The sequence below is a fragment of the Dermochelys coriacea genome, chromosome 8, assembly GCF_009764565.3.
Source record: "Dermochelys coriacea isolate rDerCor1 chromosome 8, rDerCor1.pri.v4, whole genome shotgun sequence".
In the NCBI taxonomy this organism is placed as follows: Eukaryota; Metazoa; Chordata; order Testudines; family Dermochelyidae; genus Dermochelys; species Dermochelys coriacea.
In genome coordinates, this window is record NC_050075.1 from 7,182,939 (window position 1) to 7,202,295 (window position 19,357).

Below are 19,357 nucleotides of genomic sequence, written 5' to 3' on the forward strand. Positions count from 1 at the left end.
CTCTTCCAAAAGCCTCTGGGCCCTGGGGAGCTCTCCCGCAGCAAAGGGGCTAGAGCGTCACCACTAATTCCTTCCCACCGCACCCCAATGGAGTGGCCCCCCTCCCTGTTTGTGCCTCTTTCCAGCACCCCTCGGGGGATTAGTTCTAGGGACAGGGAATAATCGTCCAGGGTTACCCTGAGTCCAGCAGAGAAGGAAGAGGGTCCTCTCTGGGCATCCCTGGCTGGTCTGGATCAGTGAACACTTCTCAGGGGAGTAAGGGCTGGGTATAGCCAGCCAGGGGACACCGCAGAGGCCTGGCTAAGGGTAACTTCCTGTCAGTTTCCAAGGGACGGCATGAAAGCACCAAGATGTGCCCCCGGCCCCAGCAGTGGCTGCCGGGGAGGTTTGGAGAGGGAGGGGGAGCAGGACTTATGGGACAAGTCAGAGCAGGGTCTCAGAGTGGAGCGTTTCAGATGAGGCCCTCTTGGCTAGTTTCTCCCAAGTGGCTGCCCTGAGCTCCACAGGCCACGTGGGGCTGGAGGCATCTGATTGTTTTCCATGTGGTTTTTGTTGTAGCTTTGCCCTTTAAGATGATCATCATCTCAGTCATTCTGGCCTTGGTGGTGGTGCTTGCCGTCATCTTCCTGGTGATCCTCATCATCCTGTGGCTGAAGGTCAGAGCGAGCACTGTCTTCCCCCTTTGGGAGGTCTCCTCCCTTTGATTGCATGCACTGAGAGGGCTTGGCTGGGCTGCAATGGGCAGCTGGGGAACAACCCCTCTTCTAGCTCCTTGGTGCAGAGCTGGAGGCGCCAACTTCATGGGTGCTCCAGGGCTGATCACCCATGGAAAAAATTTAGTGCTTAGCACCCACCAGCAACCAGCACTCCCCTCACCCCCAACGCCTCGCATCCGCTGATGGCCTTGCCGATCAACTCCTTCCCCTCCTTCCCAGTGCCTCCGGATCAGCTGTTCTGCGGCGTGCAGGAGGTGCTGCAGGGGAGAAGGGAGAAGCAGGGATGGTTGGGGGAGGAGGCAGAACTAAGCAGAAAGGTGGGGCAGGGATGGGCGCTTGGGAGAAGGGGTGGGATGGGGCAGGGTCTGGGGTGGAACTGGGTGGGAAGAGGTGAGGCAGGGGCGGGAAGAGATGGGGAGGCTTGGGGGAAGGGGTCAGGTGGGAGCGGGACCTGGGGCAGAGAGGGGGGTTGAGCACCTCCAAGGCTTGGAGGAAGCCGGCATCCGTGCCACTGGGCTCGGGCAGCCACCCTGAGCTCACCAGTGTGACGCGAAGCAGTGGACCTTCCTCTGGCATACTGTGCGAGGCGTGTCCGTGCGAGAGCAGCTGTGGCAGCACCGCTGGGATGTCTCCCTGCAGGGGCTGCGGGAGGCAGAGAGTGCAGGGTCACTGTCTGCAGGGGACACCTCCCAGCACAGCCCCACCCTCAGCTCTTTCCTCTCCCCTCCCTTCCCCCTCTCCAGAAGCCTCGCTATGAAATCCGTTGGAAGGTGATTGAGTCGGTCAGCTCTGACGGACATGAGTACATCTACGTGGATCCGATGCAGCTCCCCTACGACTGCAGCTGGGAGCTCTCCAGGGACAAGTTAGTGCTAGGTACCGTGTGCTCAGCAGGAATCACCAGGGGATGCTCAGTGAAAGGGATGTAGAAGAACGGGGCACAAATCCCTGACTCCACAGAGGGAGAGCATGCCTCCAAAGCCAGAGGGTGGGCCTGTAGCCAGGGCCAGCTGGGCAGGAGGTGGGCCACAGATGCGCTTTCACGGGATGTGCATGTCACCGACACACCAATGCTCTTAGCACGGAGAGATGGGACAAGGGAAGCACATCCAGATCGCTCCCAGACCCTGTGCTCCTTAGGGCATTTAGGGGAATTCAGTGGGATACTGCCTACTTTGGGGTGGGCTAGTGATGCACATTCCACAGGACTGTCAGGTCCGGTGGCCCTGCCTCTAGGCCATGCTTCTCTCTCCGCTCCACCTGAACCAGGGGCATTGCTGCTCGGGCAGCATCAGGGTGATGTTAGCCGTGCTCCCAGCACCAGAGGCAGCCCCCAGAGGGCGGGAGCACGCTAGTACGTATGGGACCATCCATGAACCCACATTCAGCGTTGAAGAAGCGCCTCCATTGTGGGAATAACAATGTGAGCATTCCCCATCCTCCTACAGCCCTTCACCTGGGGATCTCGAAGTCCTTCACAACCGAACTAGGGGCTGGGAGAGCAGGAGGGCATATGGGTGGGGTAGAAACACCCAGGACTTTCCTTGGGCTCAGGAACTTTTGGTAGGCCTGGTCCCAACACGCATGGGGGAACAGAGAGCAGGGGAATAAGACCCACTAGAAATCTCAGGGCCGATAGATCCAGGCCCCGGTCAAAATGATCACTGAACTGTCAAAAGGAAACCAGGCAGAATAAAGCATCTCTGAGAATGAACCTCTGCGGGGATGGAATTGTCAAAGAGTGCTACTCCTGGTGACCACATCTGGAATAGCTACAGTTTTGTTTGGGAACGGAGCCTCGGGCTTTTCTTCTTTATTAACACACTTCCCAGCCAGGCAGAAATCAGCCCTGAAACAGACATCATAACTCCCAGCTACCGCCATTCCCTGCTGCGATCGCCGGGGGAGTGCGGTGCTGCTGTCTTTCCAGTAAGGGACACACACTTTCTGAGCAGCTGCCTTGTGGGCCCCTCCCGTCTGGCCCTCTGCGGGTTGCTGTTGCAGCTGAAATCTGCATCTCCCTGGTGTTTTGCTGCAGGTCGCACTCTCGGATCCGGAGCCTTTGGCCGAGTGGTGGAGGCAACAGCCCATGGCCTGAGCCATTCGCAATCCATGATGCGAGTGGCCGTGAAAATGCTCAAATGTGAGTTTCCCACCATCTCTTCCCTTCGTTCACTGCCACTCTACCCCTCTTCCATCACTCTCCCCCACTGCTTCCTTCCCTCTCTCTCCCTTGCTTGTTCCCTCTCACCGGGAGATATTCCCTCCCTCTGCATAGACACCAGCTGGGTCAGTCACTGTCTCACCGCTCCCAGCCCTGCCCATGGTGGGATCAGGACTGTGCTAGCTACACGTCTGTTCACTCACAGGTGATTCTAGCAGGGTTCTGTGGCCCCTGCCTAGCACGGACAGGGATTTATTTCTAAGCACCACTGTCTTTCTTGCCTTTTCTCCAAAAGGCAAAGGTCTAGGTCAGCAGAGGGAGTTGCTTATGTCAGTATCATAGCCTGGATAAGAACTCAGGAGCTCCTGGCTCCCAGCCTTGTGCTCAGAGCACCCCTCCCTCTGACGACCCAGTGCTGTGCATGTTACACCGTTTCCTTGTGGGTGTGCATGTGTCAGGGTCATGCTCGCATCTCTCACACCTCAGTATTCTTATTTTATCTTACTGATGGGTCCGTTTAACAGCCACCGCCAGGACCAGCGAGAAGCAGGCCCTGATGTCTGAGCTGAAGATCATGAGCCACCTGGGACCTCACCTAAACATTGTCAACTTGCTTGGAGCCTGCACCAAAGGAGGTACCTGTCCCCTCCCCTGTCTCTCCCCTGGACATGACCCCCCTTCATCACAGCTGGTACCCGTCCCCTCCCCTTACTGCCCCAAACATTAGCATCCTGCTTAGAGGTCACCACCCTTAGTATGGTGACCAGGCTGAGTTTAGGCGGCCCATCTGTCCGCATGGACCTGCTGCCTGAATGGGAGAAAACTCTGCGCGAGTTGCCAGACTCCATTCCTCCCCGCTGCATGTCCATCCCCCTCCAGCAGCAGGTATAAGAAAATGATCTCCATCTGATCTCCTTCCAGTAGTATGATCCATGGAGAGCCCAGGTAGCCGACGGTGCTCCAAACTTGAAGGCCAGTGCTCCTGCCTGCTCTCCACTCATCTGAGTGTCCCAAACCCCCAGCAAAGCAAAGGGCCTTCCTCCCTGGGGCTTCCTGAGTCCCCTTACAAGTGGTTGTGAGAACGTGCAGACACCTCTTTGTGAAGGGGTTGGCAGTAAAGCCGGTCGGGAATATCACTAGGAAATGCTGATTTGTCAAACTGAACCTGTTCTCAGGAAGAAGTCAGTTCAGACAAATTTTTCAACCAAAAAAAAAAATGCTGAAAGGTGTAGAAATTGTCGACATTTTCACAACGAAAGATACCAGTTTTCTGTCTCAAAGTGATTTCTTGTTTTGAAATTTAAGCTAAGCGTAGTCAATAAAATTGTTTGTCAATAAAAAATGGTCGAAACTGAAATGAAATGTTCCAGCTGACCCAGAACCAAACATTTTGAGGGGGTTTTCAGTTCATGACAGTTTTCAAGATTTAACTTTTTGTCCTAATTCAGGACAGGGAAATTCTTCATTATCTTGAAAATGTTCACAAGACAGGAAACGCATTTCCCACCCAGCTATGGTCGCTAATAAAAGGGCCCAAGCCCATACCTGAGTCAAGCGTTCTCCTTTCCTGCAGGCCCCATCTATATCATAACAGAGTATTGCCGCTATGGAGACCTCGTGGACTATCTGCTCCGGAACAAGCACACCTTTCTCCAGTACTACACCGAGAAAGCAAGGCGAGAGATGGAGGTGTATGGGAATGCCTCCGAAGAGGACAAGGTGTACAGGTGCCTTTAAAGTAATAGCCATCTCAGGAGCAGCAGAAGGTCTCTAAAAGTAGCGGGGCCAATGGCATTCAGACAATGGCCCCACCCCCCATGCCGCCCCTTCCCCCTGAGGTCCTGCCCCTTCCCCCAAGGCCCTGCCCCTGCACCGCCCCTTATCCCTGAGCCCCCGCCCTTGCACTTTGACTTCCCCCGAGGCCCAACCTTTGCACTGCCTTCTCCCCAAGACTCATCACCCGCTCACTTCTCTCTAGCCCCTCCTCCCAATGCATCCGATGAAGTGAGCTGTAGCTCACGAAAGCTTATCCCCTCCCACTTTTAAAAGTGGGGGGAGGCCATGGCCCCCCCTGTTCTGGTGCCCCTGCCTTCTATTCCCTTTATGCATGTAGCCATCCCAGCCAGCCACAGCAGGGTCCTGTCCTAAACCCTAAAGATTATGTTCTCTTGTTCACTCTGGGGAAGACTGGTGACTTAAGGGTAGGCTAACCTGTGGACCAGATCTGCAGTACATTAATTTCAATGGAAGTTAGGAACCTAAATACCTTTGCGGATCTGGGTCCCACCCTGGAATTTTCTGCTTTTAGTTCTGCATTTGCCGAACAGTCCTGTTGAGCTCAGTGCCGAAGTGGGCAGATTTAGCACAGCTTTGTGACAGCTTTTCTTCCCCGGCTGAAAAAACAGAAAATAGTCCTGTTACTCTCCAGCTGCTGTAAGAGGTGTGGGGATCTCTGTGCAGATTGACTGAAAGGCATCGCAGATGGACGTTACAAAGCAGTGTTTTGTCCCAGTGCACAGAAGCAGTAGTGAAACGAGACAGGCGCTCAGTATATTGATGGACGCTCTTGCAGTTTCCATTTCAAGTCAGATGAGGCAATAATAAATGTTGAACAAAAGAACATTAATCTGGGCTCTCAGTCGTCAAATTAAGGCCTTGAAAATGCTACCTACAATTTTGTGCATACCGCAGCTTTTCAGGGGAGTTTTGGCAGTTGCAAAACCTTGGATTTCTGCATGCCAGTTGCATTTGATCCCCGGCCCCACTCCAGAGCCCACATCCCCAGCCAGAGACCACACCCCCCAACACCCCAGCCCCCTCCTGCACCCTAAACCCCTCATCCCTTGCCCCACCCCAGCACCCACATCCCCAGCCAGAGCCATCACCCCCCTCCCACACCCCAACCCCCTGCCCCAGCCCGGTGAAAGTGAGTGAGGATGGGGGAGAGCGAATGACGGAGAGATGGGGGATGGAGCAAGCAGGGGCGGGGCTTTGGAGAAGGGATGGGGCCTTTAGCAACCCTAAAATGGATTGTTACCATTTAGGTAGTCAGGCCCAAAAGGAGACCTCAGGTCTTGTGTACAGGGTTACCATAGCAGCACATGCAAATGGCTAATTAGATGTGCAGCATCTCCTCATTTGCACACTGATGGGGTCTGTCAGGCCTTCTCTGCTGCCTGCTAGAGGCTTTGGGTCCCTGACTGCCTGGGCCAGATCTGGACTCTTCTGCTTAAGGAAAACCTGCTCAGGGCCAGGCTACCAATGAGACGTAGTCCTCCAGGGGCCTAGAAGGGCCATGAGGAGGCACTGACCAATAGGCAGCTAGCACACCAGTTAAGAAGGCTTGCCTTGTGTCTGAACTGGGCAGTGCTGAGTGAGAGAGGAATAGAAGAGGAGGTTCTTAGTACTAGCCCAGAGTACTATGGGTGGGGCGAGGCTGCTCAGGGTTTGGCTTCGGCTTCTACTTAAACCCTATAACTAAGCAGTCATCTCTTGTGTTTACTAGTTTAAAGACACAGAGCCAAACTTGAGTTTGGTTAGCATTAACCATTTAAAGACTGGTGCTGCACTCACAGCAAGGGCTGTTCTGCTCCAGCCCAGCTGCCTGCCTACACACGAGCACGCAAGAGTAAGCAGGCAAATTTGCACACACTTTTGCATACAGACCACAGGCCTCCCTCTAAGGACCCCGTTTGCCTGCACCTATGTGAGTTGACTCCTGTGCAAAAACTCACACGGCAAAAAATGTAGGCACCAAATTGCAAGTGTGCTTAGAGAGGCTGGGCTCAGGCCTTGTAGGAGATGTGACCCAGTGGTTAACTAAAGAATGAGGATTTTAAAAATTCAGTTTAGTGTGGCTCCTGCCACCTCTCCCAAGAGAAGAGGGCAGTTCAGTCTGCAGAGTCATTCATTCCCAGTGCTTTCAAATGTACCAGCGCTCCCCGGAGCCCGAGCTGGGGTGGCCCTCTCTCCTGTGGAGGGAGAAGGAAATTCAGTGTCCGATTTTTGCCCTTAGGCATGCGTGGATATGTGCACGCAGTTGTGCACACCTCAGATATGCAACAAATTTCCAAGGTGCATGTGGAAAAGGGGCATTTGCTCACATGTGGCCATGCAAGTGCCAGTACCTGCATTGGAATTTGCACCCACAACTCAGGCCTGAGCAATCATAGAATCATAGAATATCAGGGTTGGAAGGGACCCCAGAAGGTCATCTAGTCCAACCCCCTGCTCAAAGCAGGACCAAGTCCCAGTTAAATCATCCTAGCCAGGGCTTTGTCAAGCCTGACCTTAAAAACCTCTAAGGAAGGAGATTCTACCACCTCCCTAGGTAACGCATTCCAGTGTTTCACCACCCTCTTAGTGAAAAAGTTTTTCCTAATATCCAATCTAAACCTCCCCCATTGCAACTTGAGACCATTACTCCTCGTTCTGTCATCTGCTACCATTGAGAACAGTCTAGAGCCATCCTCTTTGAAACCCCCTTTCAGGTAGTTGAAAGCAGCTATCAAATCCCCCCTCATTCTTCTCTTCTGCAGACTAAACAATCCCAGCTCCCTCAGCCTCTCCTCATAAGTCATGTGCTCTAGACCCCTAATCATTTTTGTTGCCCTTCGCTGTACTCTTTCCAATTTATCCACATCCTTCTTGTAGTGTGGGGCCCAAAACTGGACACAGTACTCCAGATGAGGCCTCACCAGTGTCGAATAGAGGGGAACGATCACGTCCCTCGATCTGCTCGCTATGCCCCTACTTATACATCCCAAAATGCCATTGGCCTTCTTGGCAACAAGGGCACACTGCTGACTCATACCAGCTTCTCGTCCACTGTCACCCCTAGGTCCTTTTCCGCAGAACTGCTGCCGAGCCATTCGGTCCCTAGTCTGTAGCGGTGCATTGGATTCTTCCATCCTAAGTGCAGGACCCTGCACTTATCCTTATTGAACCTCATTAGATTTCTTTTGGCCCAATCCTCCAATTTGTCTAGGTCCTTCTGTATCCTATCCCTCCCCTCCAGCGTATCTACCACTCCTCCCAGTTTAGTATCATCCGCAAATTTGCTGAGAGTGCAATCCACACCATCCTCCAGATCATTTATGAAGATATTGAACAAAACGGGCCCCAGGACCGACCCCTGGGGCACTCCACTTGACACCGGCTGCCAACTAGACATGGAGCCATTGATCACTACCCGTTGAGCCCGACAATCTAGCCAGCTTTCTACCCACCTTATAGTGCATTCATCCGGCCCATACTTCCTTAACTTGCTGACAAGAATGCTGTGGGAGACCGTGTCAAAAGCTTTGCTAAAGTCAAGAAACAATACATCCACTGCTTTCCCTTCATCCACAGAACCAGTAATCTCATCATAAAAGGCGATTAGATTAGTCAGGCATGACCTTCCCTTGGTGAATCCATGCTGACTGTTCCTGATCACTTTCCTCTCCTCTAAGTGCTTCAGGATTGATTCTTTGAGGACCTGCTCCATGATTTTTCCAGGGACTGAGGTGAGGCTGACTGGCCTGTAGTTCCCAGGATCCTCCTTCTTCCCTTTTTTAAAGATGGGCACTACATTAGCCTTTTTCCAGTCATCCGGGACTTCCCCCATTCGCCACGAGTTTTCAAAGATAATGGCCAAGGGCTCTGCAATCACAGCCGCCAATTCCTTCAGCACTCTCGGATGCAATTCGTCCGGCCCCATGGACTTGTGCACGTCCAGCTTTTCTAAATAGTCCCTAACCACCTCTATCTCTACAGAGGGCTGGCCATCTCTTCCCCATTTTGTGATGCCCAGCACAGCAGTCTGGGAGCTGACCTTGTTAGTGAAAACAGAGGCAAAAAAAGCATTGAGTACATTAGCTTTTTCCACATCCTCTGTCACTAGCTTGCCTCCCTCATTCAGTAAGGGGCCCACACTTTCCTTGGCTTTCTTCTTGTTGCCAACATACCTGAAGAAACCCTTCTTGTTACTCTTGACATCTCTTGCTAGCTGCAGCTCCAGGTGCGATTTGGCCCTCCTGATATCTTTCCTACATGCCCGAGCAATATTTTTATACTCTTCCCTGGTCATATGTCCAACCTTCCACTTCTTGTAAGCTTCTTTTTTATGTTTAAGATCCGCTAGGATTTCACCATTAAGCCAAGCTGGTCGCCTGCCATATTTACTATTCTTTCGACTCATCGGGATGGTTTGTCCCTGTAACCTCAACAGGGATTCCTTGAAATACAGCCAGCTCTCCTGGACTCCCTTCCCTTTCATGTTAGTCCCCCAGGGGATCCTGGCCATCTGTTCCCTGAGGGAGTCAAAGTCTGCTTTCCTGAAGTCCAGGGTCCGTATCCTGCTGCTTACCTTTCTTCCCTGCGTCAGGATCCTGAACTCAACCAACTCATGGTCACTGCCTCCCAGATTCCCATCCACTTTTGCTTCCCCCACTAATTCTACCCGGTTTGTGAGCAGCAGGTCAAGAAAAGCGCTCCCCCTAGTTGGCTCCCCTAGCACTTGCACCAGGAAATTGTCCCCTACGCTTTCCAAAAACTTCCTGGATTGTCTATGCACCGCTGTATTGCTCTCCCAGCAGATATCAGGAAAATTAAAGGTACGTGATACGTGTGCAATTGTCCATGCCTATGTTTGGAATTCTGGACCTCCATAACCACAGTCCCTGAAATTAAGCCTCCCTTCTCTGAATCTGAAATCCACTCCAACCTTTCTCTTACACTATCTGTTCTGAATGGTTTCTTTGCTTCCCATTCCAGCCTCACCTCCTTTTCTGTTGAAAGCGACGGAGGCTACATGGATATGAGCAAGGATGACTCCCTGGACTACGTTCCCATGTCTGATATGAAGGGAGAGATCAAGTATGCTGACATTGAGTCCTCCAACTACGGCACCCCCTACGAGCTGGACAGCTATTCCCCCTCAGGTAACGGGAGTCCCTGGACGGGAGGGAGATGGTGTTTGTGCCAGGGTGACTGGTTTCCTTTGCTTTAGGAGCTGGTTGGGATGTGAGCTGATTCCCACAGGGTCTGTTGAGCCAGAACAGTGCTGCACAGTTTCTCCCACACTGAGGTTCTGTGGAGGCCTGAAAAACCCCAGACCAACTTCTGTTCCCTCCGACACAAGCCCCAGCTTTAATCCGTGTGGGAGCCTGGTAACAGCCGTTGTGTGTCCCTCTGTTTTGCCCTTTTCCTCCCTCCAGCTCCCGAAAGGACGGATCGTGTGACCCTGATAAACGAGTCCCCGCTCCTCAGCTACACAGACCTGGTTGGGTTTAGTTTCCAGGTGGCCAACGGGATGGAGTTCCTCGCATCCAAAAACGTATGTGTGCCGAGTTGGCAGGTGGCTTTGGCGGGAGTTGACTCTGAAAGGGAAGAAATCAAAGCTGCTTTTTGGTGTGTGATGTGAAAGCTCTCTTGACCAGCCAAACCTTCAGTCAGGCTTCACCAGGAGCCGACTCTGCCTCTCTGACGATGTTGCCTACCTCAGGAGAGAACAGGCCTTTGCATTGAATAGCCACTGACCGCCTCGACTTGCTGGCACTGTCATGGGGCCTGTGTGACCATACTACATGTTAAAGTAGGTCTGGCTCCAATCAGGCCAAGCACTGCCTTCCAAACCCCCAGCCTGCAGCCCTCTAGAACCGCTCTCCGGGTGGTTCTGGTGCTGTCCGGTACCCTTTCCTCAGAGCCAGCCTAAGCATCCTCACCAGAGGCCAGTGTTGTGCCAATGAACAAGCAACCCAGCCTGGGGCAGAGCTCTCTCCAGACACCCGTCCAGCAGCCAGGATCACTGGTGCAGCGCTAGAGCTTCTGGAAACAGTGGGTATTAAAGCTGAACTGCCAATGAGGACAGAGCTCCCGGGGTCTCCAAGGCTAATTTGACTGGCTGAGCTTCAGCCAGTTGTCAATGTAACCAAAGCTCTGTTGTTTGTTAGGAAAAATATATAACTGGGGTGTGACAGCAATGGGGACGGCCCTAGAGAGAAGCCCAGAGTGACATTTCTGGTGGGTCTCCCAGTCCCTTCACATGCCTAGCCAGGCAGCTTGCATTAAATGAGATGCCAGCCGTATCAACTGTCCGTGCTTCCGTGATGGATTGATACCGGAGGAGCCTGTCTTCTTTGCTGGTGCCAGTGCAATGCTTGAGCAAACCCAGTGAGCATGCTATGTCCGGGGTACGTGAAGGCATAAGCCAGGCTGGCGTAACCCTGCTGCTCCAAGACTCCGACTGTCCATCTGCAATCTGCATGATTGCTCGTTTCGCTGCACTCTGTGGGGGTTTGCTCTGGTACCATGGCAACCTCTGTGGCGCCTTCTGTTGCTCTGAGTGCAGGTGTTTCTGTGGCCTGGGCACCCCTTCTAACGGCACCCTGTCTCCTCCCTTACAGTGTGTGCACCGAGACCTGGCAGCAAGGAACGTCCTCATCTGCGAGGGGAAGCTGGTGAAGATCTGTGACTTTGGCCTGGCCAGAGATATCATGAGAGATTCCAACTACATCTCCAAAGGCAGCGTGAGTCAGGGACCCAGCCCTTCCTGCCCGGTTCCAGCAGGCGCGCACACACCTTGTTCTACCGGGAGGGAATCTCTCTTCCCAAGGATGGGGGCAGAACTCTCACCTGACTCCCTTGATCCCCCCCACTCCCCAAATAGTCCGAACAGTCTATTATCCTGACAACAAATCAAAGAACCATAGAACTGGAAGGGACCTTGAGCAGTCATCTAGTCCAGTTCCCTGAACTCAAGGCAGGACTAAGTATTATCTAGACCATCTCTGACAGGTGTTTGTCTAACTTGCTCTTAAAAATCCCCAAAGATGGAGATTCCACAACCTCCCTAGGCAATTTATTCCGAACTTAACCACCCTGACAGTTATGAAGTTTTTCCTAATGTCAAACCTAAACTTCCCTTGCTGCAATTTAAGCCCATTGCTTCTTGTCCTATCCTCGGAGGTTAACAAGAACAATTTTTCTCTCTCCTCCTTGTAACAACCTTTTATGTACTTGAAAGCTGTTATCATGTCCCCTCTCGGTCTTCTCTTCTCCAGACTAAACAAACCCAATTTTTTCAATCTTCCCTCATAGGTCATATTTTCTAGACCTTTAATCATTTTTGTTGCTCTTCTCTGGACTTTCTCCAATCTGTCCACATCTTTCCTGAAATGTGGCACCCAGAACTGGACACAATACTCCAGTTGAGGCCTAATCAGCGTGGAGCAGAACGGAAGAATTACTTCTTGTGTCTTGCTTACTCCTATTAATACATGCCAGAATGAGGTTTGTTTTTTTTTCAACAGCGTTACGCTGTTGACTCGTATTTAGCTTGTGATCCACTATGACCCCCAGATCCCTTTCCACAGTACTCCTACCTAGGCAGTCATGTCCCATTTTGTACGTGTGCAACTGATTGTTCCTTCCTAAGTGGAGTACTTTGCATTTGTCCTTATTGAATTTCATCCTATTTACTTCAGACCATTTCTCCAGTTTGTCCAGATCATTTTGAATTTTAATCCTATTCTCCAAAGCACTTGCAACCCCTCCCAGCTCGGTATCATCCACAAACTTTATAAGTGTATTCTGTATGCCATTATCTAAATCATCGATGAAGATATTGAAAAGAACCGGACTCAGAACCAATCCCTGCGGGACCCCACTTGTTATGTCCTTCTAGCATGACTGTGAATCACTGATAACTGCTCTCTGGGAACAATTTTTCAACCAGTTATTCACCCATCTTATAGTAGCTCCATCTAGATTGCATTTCCCTAGTTTGTTTATGAGAAGGTCATGCGAGACAGTATTAAAAGCCTTACTAAAGTCAAGCTATACCACATCTACTGCTTCCCCCCTATCCACAAGGCTTGTTACCCTGTCAAAGAAAGCTATCAGGTTGGTTTGACATGATTTGTTCTTGACAAATCCATGCCTACTGTTGTTTATCACCTTATTATCTTCTAGGTGTTTGCAAATTGATTGCTTAATTATTTGCTCCATTATCTTTCCGGGTACAGAAGTTAAGCTGACTGGTCTGTAATTCCCCGGGTTGTCCTTATTCCCCTTTTTATAGAAGGACACTATATTTGCCCTTTTCCAGTCTTCTGGAATGTCTCCGTCTTCCATGACTTTTTGAAGATAATTGCTAATGGCTCAGATATCTCCTCAGTCAGCTCCTTGAGTATTCTCCTGTCTCTGAAATGGCAACAAGTGCTAAGGGTAATTAGTGCCGTTTGCATCCCAGATCCCAGAGTGTTTGCCACCGTGATTAGACTAGATAGGTGGGGAACTCTCCCCGCCAGCCATGGAGGAGTGGGAGCTGTGAGAGCACTAGTCCCACAAGTCTGGGAGAGGAGGGGGAGATTTCCCTCTGCCCCCCCTTTCCCCTCTTACTTTAACCTCGGCTTTACCTCTAATGGAATGACATGATCATGCTTTCTAGGGTCTTATGCAGGAACGTAGAAAACAGCAGTAATGACTGCCCACAAATACAGCCCCTTTTGTTCAAGGATCCTAGAGCACAGGACTACCCCCATCCTATCCCTGTGCGGCTAGTAGCTCTGAATCATCCTTCAGACTGAGAGGCTAAACTGTGTCACCGTGAATTTCTTGCAGAGCTGGGAATGGGATCCAGACTTTCTGACTCCCAGGCCCCTGCTCTAACCACTAGATTGCACAGAAAGAGGAAGTGCTTTTCTGCAGGCTCCCATGCGAGTGCTTTCAAGGAAGGAGATTCAGATCTTTCAGGTTGGAAAGAGCCCCTGATTCCAATGAGCATTCTCCAGGATGTTCTCTTTGTTTTAAATTCCAATAGACGAGGCAGTGCTGGGGGAAGATGAATAATCCCTAGCTCTTCACATCAGCAGCTCTCAAAGAGCTTTATGAAGGAAGTCAGTGTCATTACCTCACTTTACAGATGGGGAAACTGAGGCACAGAGAGGCAAAGGGAGTTGCCCAAGGTCACTCAGCAAGTGACTGGCAGAGCTGGGGCTAGAACCTAGGTCCTGAGTGCTAGTGTAGGGGTTGAGCCACCAGATCACACTGGAATCGTGTCAGGGCTCCTCTGTTCCACTCTGCTCCTCTTGCTGAATCACTGCCAGCGAGTCAAAGCCAGGAGTGGAGAGCTCGACAGGGGTAGGTGAGCTGCCCTCGTTGCTTGGAAGTCAGAAGCAGCCAGTGTAACACAGGAGCTTTGGCCACCCACTCAGCTCATGGGCAGGGTGCAAGGTCCCTCCTTTCCCCCTCCACAGCAGGGCTGGGGCTTTCCGATCCAGCTTTGCTGCCACTGCTGTTCCTGATAAAATAGGAAATGAAACCAGGCCCCTTCGCAATCCTTCCTGGGGATTATTTTTGATACCAGTTGCGCAAGGAAATCCGCATCCAGCATAGGGCGCCACGCAGCCAAAGCCGCACGCAAACTGATAGAGGCAGGCGGGTTCCAGTGCAACACAGACAGAGCCAGATTGGGCCAAAGACAGGAAACACGGAGAGGAGAGGACTAGGATATCTATCTTGGTCCTCTCTTCCTGGCTTCTTAAAAATCTCCAGTCAGGTCCTGTTCTGTCAGATCTATTCATAGTAGGTGACCAGACAGCAAGTGTGAAAAATCGGGACAGAGTGGGGGGTAATAGGAACCTATAAAGAAAAAGACCCAAAAATCAGGACTGTCCCTATAAAATCGGGACATCTGGCCACCCTAATTCATAGTAATGCATATTTGCCAGGTTTCGGACATCCAGCTTAGACTGGGATGGGTGAAAAGTCGTCATGTGACCGCATTTCAATGGCCTGGTGTCAGTAGACTCAGTCGAAGGCTGGGTATCCATGGCACAAAAGCCTCCATCGCAGCAGGCAGGCCTGTTGGCTGAGATGAGAATGGATGTAGAAAACTGAGCTGGTGCCTTACCTGAGCAGGCAGCTTCTCCTGGTCAGAGCTGAGGTGCACTGGAGAGCAGACGTGAGGGAAGCTTGTATTGTTGCTGCTGCCCCAGGGGATGCTGGGGCCTTCTGTCCCCCGAGCTGTCATTTTGGCACCAGCTGCAGGTCTGTCTCAGAAAGGCAATAACAGTTTTCAGAGTAGCAGCTGTGTTAGTCTGTATTCGCAAAAAAGAAAAGGAGGACTTGTGGCACCTTAGAGACTAACAAATTTATTTGAGCATAAGCTTTCGTGAGCCACAGCTCACTTCGTCGGATGCATTTTGAGAAAGGCAATAGTCCGTTTTGCCAGGCTGATGTAGTGGCCCAGCAGGAGAACTCAGCCCTGGAAGGGAGGTGGCTTTGCAGGGCCAGAATAGGGTGACCAGACGTGCCGATTTTAACCCATTTGTCCTGCATCCCGACCACACATCGGTCAGGACACCCTTTGTCCCCATGTCGGGGACAGACCGCTCACCATCACCGCCAAAGTCCTGGGGCTGGCGTGGCGGCACTTCCTCGGGCAGCTCCCGGCACCCGCCCGCCGGCAGGAGCCTGCAGTGCAGCTGGCCCCTAGGCACAGAGGTGGAGGGGGGTCTCCACGTGCTGCACCGGCTCCCTCCTGCCCAATCAGAGCTGTGGGGGCGGGGCTTTCAGGCACTGATAATGGGCGGAGAGCCCTCCGCCCTCCCCTCCCCTACCCCACCCGACCCGACCCGACCCTAGGAGGCAGAGGGACCTGCCAGATGACTCCTGTGAACCGCCCCAGGTAAGCACCACCAGGACTCCCCACCTCGCCCCGCAGCAGGTCCCTCTGGCTCTTAGGGTCGGGGTTGGGGGGCAGGGGGCTCTGTGCACGCTGCTGGTACCTGCAAGCCCTGCTCCGCAGCTCTGGCAGCTCCCATTGGCGCTTTTTCTGGCCAATGGGAGCCACAGAGCTCACGCTTGTGGCGGGCGCAGCATGTGGACAGTCTGGAGACCCCCCCCAGCTGCTCGGACCCTAGGAGCCAGAGACCTCCCAGCAGGGCTGGTGAGTGCGGCCAGGGAAGGGGGCAGGATGTCATGGAGTGAGTGTCTGGGAGGTGTGGGGAGGGGAGCGCTGTGCAATGGGGGAGGTTTGTGTGTTTTGGGGTGCTAGGCAATGGGGGCCTGTTGGGGGTGCTGGGCAGTGGGGGAGAGCTTTGTGTGTCAGGGCACTGGGCAGTGGGGGTATGTGTGGGGCATTGTTTAATTGTGGTGGTGGGGCTGTGGGAAAGGGCACTGGGAGGGAGGAGAAACCTGTGCCCCTGGCCCCATGACTTCTGCTGGGGGCTGGAGCTGGGGCCATGAGTCCTTGCCCCCTGGCTTGTGGTGCGGGTTCAGCAGGGGCCGTACACCCCTCTTGTAGCTTCCTAGGGCTGTGCACCCCCTCTCATGGCTCTGGTCAGGGCCGTGCACCTGTGGTCTCTTCCCTTCCCCCCCCCCTTGCCCAACGTGTCCTGATATTTCACTCTTGCAAGCTGGTCACCCTAGGCCAGAACATCTCTGTGATGGTGTGAGAGGGGGAGAGACCTCAGCAAGTGTCAGAACTGAGTGGAACTGTGAAGGGGACTGCAGTTCTCCTGGCCCATCCGACAAGGGTCAGTGTAACACCCTGCTCTGGGAAATTGGAGTCAAGGCCCTAAGGAAAATGGTTGATGCAAAGTGCTCAAGAGTCGCTCCAAGGGGCTCTCCTCAGCCTTTGTAAACTAGGCTCTATGAAGAGTCAAGGAGAAGGTGTCCAGCTTCCCTGCTTATTGGTGCAGAAGTGAGCTGTCTCCAGGGGATTGGCTGACTCATGGGCCCAACCCATTCCTGCTCTCTCTCGTCCTCACAGACCTTCCTGCCTTTGAAATGGATGGCGCCTGAGAGCATCTTCAACAACCTCTACACAACCCTGAGTGATGTGTGGTCTTTTGGGATCCTTCTCTGGGAGATATTCACTCTGGGTAAGTGCCCTGAGAATCACTCTCCTTCAACAGAATGCAACCTACCTTCCAGGACCACACAGGTCCCCCAGTGCTTGTCCCTGAATCTCTCTCCAGTCCCACCCTGGGAGAAAGATACCAGTCCCTGAGTCCCATCCCATCCGTGCCAGGAGGGGGCCTCTGTGACAGAGCCTTGTCCTATCACACACTGACCAGCACAGGTCTGGTGATGAAGGTGGGGTAGGAATGGTGAACAGAAGGAAGGGAGGGCGGTGCTGATTTTATAACAACACTGACAGTGTGAGTGTGGTGGAGCCTCCCTGTTAGCCTGGTTTCCAACTCTTCTTTCTCCTCCGAGGTGGGACTCCATACCCTGAACTACCCATGAATGAGCAGTTCTACAATGCCATCAAATGTGGCTATCGAATGTCTAAACCCACCCATGCTTCCAACGAGATGTAAGTGTTCACCGTGCACGTTTGCACTGGCCACATCTCCTCAAACTGGAGAAGCATCCCTGCTCCATCACCCCTTCCGCCATCTAACTCTCTATGGTGTCCTTTTCCCCCCCACTCCCCCATCTCCCCAGCTATGACATCATGCAGAAATGTTGGGAAGAGAAGTTTGAGATAAGACCTTCCTTCTCTCAACTGGTGGTACTTATGGGGAACCTCCTGGCAGATGGATACAAGAAGGTATGTCCCGGGAATCTATGATGGGAAAGTGGGAAGGAGACTCTACTATAGACGAAGGAGGGTCTAGTGGTTAGGATACTAGCCTAGGGCTTGGGAGACATGGGTTCAGTCCCTGTTCTGCCAGCTTCTTGTGTGATCTTGGGCAATGAGTCTCTCTGTGCCTCAGTTCCCCGTCTATAAAATGAGAAGAACAACACCACCCTATCTCACAGGGGTGTTGAGAGGATAAATACATTAATGATTATGAGGTGTTCTGATGCTATGGTAATGGAGGACATGTAAGCACCTTAGTTAGATACACCATAAGCATTTCTTTCTTTGTCTAAATTAGACATAACCTATCCATGAAATATACAGAGTCGGTATAAGAAATGAGCCCCATTTTACAGCCAAACATATTCTATGCCTGGTGATACATCTTTCAGATGAGCTGGAGAACTGAGGCTCTGACAAATTCTGGTCTATAAGATCCCCAGGTACTTTTGGGAGGGAAAGGGGTGTTAATCCCATTCTCCAGGGCATATCCCAACTCAAGCAATTACATTCTGGTGATCTAAATCCCTCTTGCAGTTCAAACTGGACACAGCATTCTTCTTCACTTCCTGCCCTAAATGCTGTGTAGTGTTCCTGTGTGCAGTTAAACATTTGCCATTTCTCAGAGCGGGCTGCACTTTGGTGGCAAAGTGCTCCTTGTGTACAGTTTGTATGAGCTATTGTAAAGCACTTTGGGTTCCTTTGGGATCAGTGGTGAAAATGAAATGTTAACAGTTTAATTCATAAGGCTTGAAATATATTTGCTGGTCAATTTAGAGAAAAAATTTAAAAGCGACACTGTTTCCAGCAATTAGTTATAAAGATCAATTTGCCATAGCAAAAAAATCAGCAGCCTTTTGTAAAGTGACATTTCCCAGCGTGGCTGGGCTTATTTGGTAATACTGAGAGTGGCCTGGATAATAAAAAGAGAGGGACAAATGTAACGTGTGAGCATTGTCTCGTTGTTGAAACCCAGGATTGGGGCTCAGGAGATTAGAGTTCTGTTCCTGGCTCTTCCCTAGTGTTCTTGGGTCACTAAATTCCACGTGCTTCCCCAATTGTCCAGCCATCAGCAGGTGTGGCTCAGTTTTTGGACCCAGAAGGCCTGATTCTCCTCTCACTCACACGGACATAGAGCACAATAGAGCAACATCAGTATCACCCCTGATATCTCATGTGGCTCACCCAAAAATTGAATCGCTCGGCAGATGTTTGGAAATAGGCCTCCTCTCTCCCAGGGTTGCCCTGAGGGCTTCATTAACTCATGGCTGGGAAGCACCGTGAAATCCTGCAATGGAGGGCACTGTAGTGGTGCACAGTGTGGTGCTTCCAGTGGGAACGGGGCCCAGACTCTGTAGTTTCTCTTTACGTGCCTGAGGATGCCAGCTTGACCCCGGTTAGCGCCATCCCCTCACCCACCTCATTTCTTTTGTAACCTGCTCCACGGGAGCAGAGGTACCAACAGGTTGAGGAGGAATTCCTGAAGAGCGACCACCCTGCTGTTCTGCGCACCAGGCCCAGAATCCCAGGGGTCAGCAGCGCCGGGCCCACCCCCAGCTCCGGCACCGGAAGTGTCCTGTATACAGCTGTGCAGCAGGATGGGGGGGACAACGATTACATCATCCCCCTCCCTGATCCCAAGCCCGACGGAATCGATGACGCCCCTCAGGAGGCTTCTGTCAGCCGGGCCAGGTAGCAAACACAGGCTTCATGTTTCCCCCTAATCTGATCTCTGTCACCACTGACCATCCTGAGAGCTAAACAACAAATGCTTCACACAACAAAAGTGGAAGCAGGAGAGTGTGGTCAGGTAGAAAGGGGTAGGGATGGGGATGGAGGGAGGTGAAACAGGTAAAGCAACCACAGGATCTGCTCTCTTCACTCTCAAGATTCTTAAAT

General features: G+C 52.1%; 1 protein-coding gene across 1 annotated transcript in view; it reads left to right on the forward strand.

Annotated features, from left to right (window-relative positions):
* The window catches only part of PDGFRB (platelet derived growth factor receptor beta), a 64,869-nt gene that overhangs the window by 38,041 nt on the left and 7,471 nt on the right, over positions 1 to 19,357 (forward strand). Inside the window, exons 11-22 of the mRNA XM_038414140.2 lie at positions 559 to 656; positions 1,460 to 1,592; positions 2,755 to 2,859; positions 3,405 to 3,515; positions 4,454 to 4,607; positions 9,637 to 9,803; positions 10,080 to 10,198; positions 11,268 to 11,390; positions 16,640 to 16,751; positions 17,089 to 17,188; positions 17,320 to 17,425; positions 18,912 to 19,150. Coding sequence (XP_038270068.1) covers positions 559 to 656; positions 1,460 to 1,592; positions 2,755 to 2,859; positions 3,405 to 3,515; positions 4,454 to 4,607; positions 9,637 to 9,803; positions 10,080 to 10,198; positions 11,268 to 11,390; positions 16,640 to 16,751; positions 17,089 to 17,188; positions 17,320 to 17,425; positions 18,912 to 19,150 — 1,567 coding nt within the window. The remainder of the gene's footprint in view (positions 1 to 558; positions 657 to 1,459; positions 1,593 to 2,754; positions 2,860 to 3,404; positions 3,516 to 4,453; positions 4,608 to 9,636; positions 9,804 to 10,079; positions 10,199 to 11,267; positions 11,391 to 16,639; positions 16,752 to 17,088; positions 17,189 to 17,319; positions 17,426 to 18,911; positions 19,151 to 19,357) is intronic.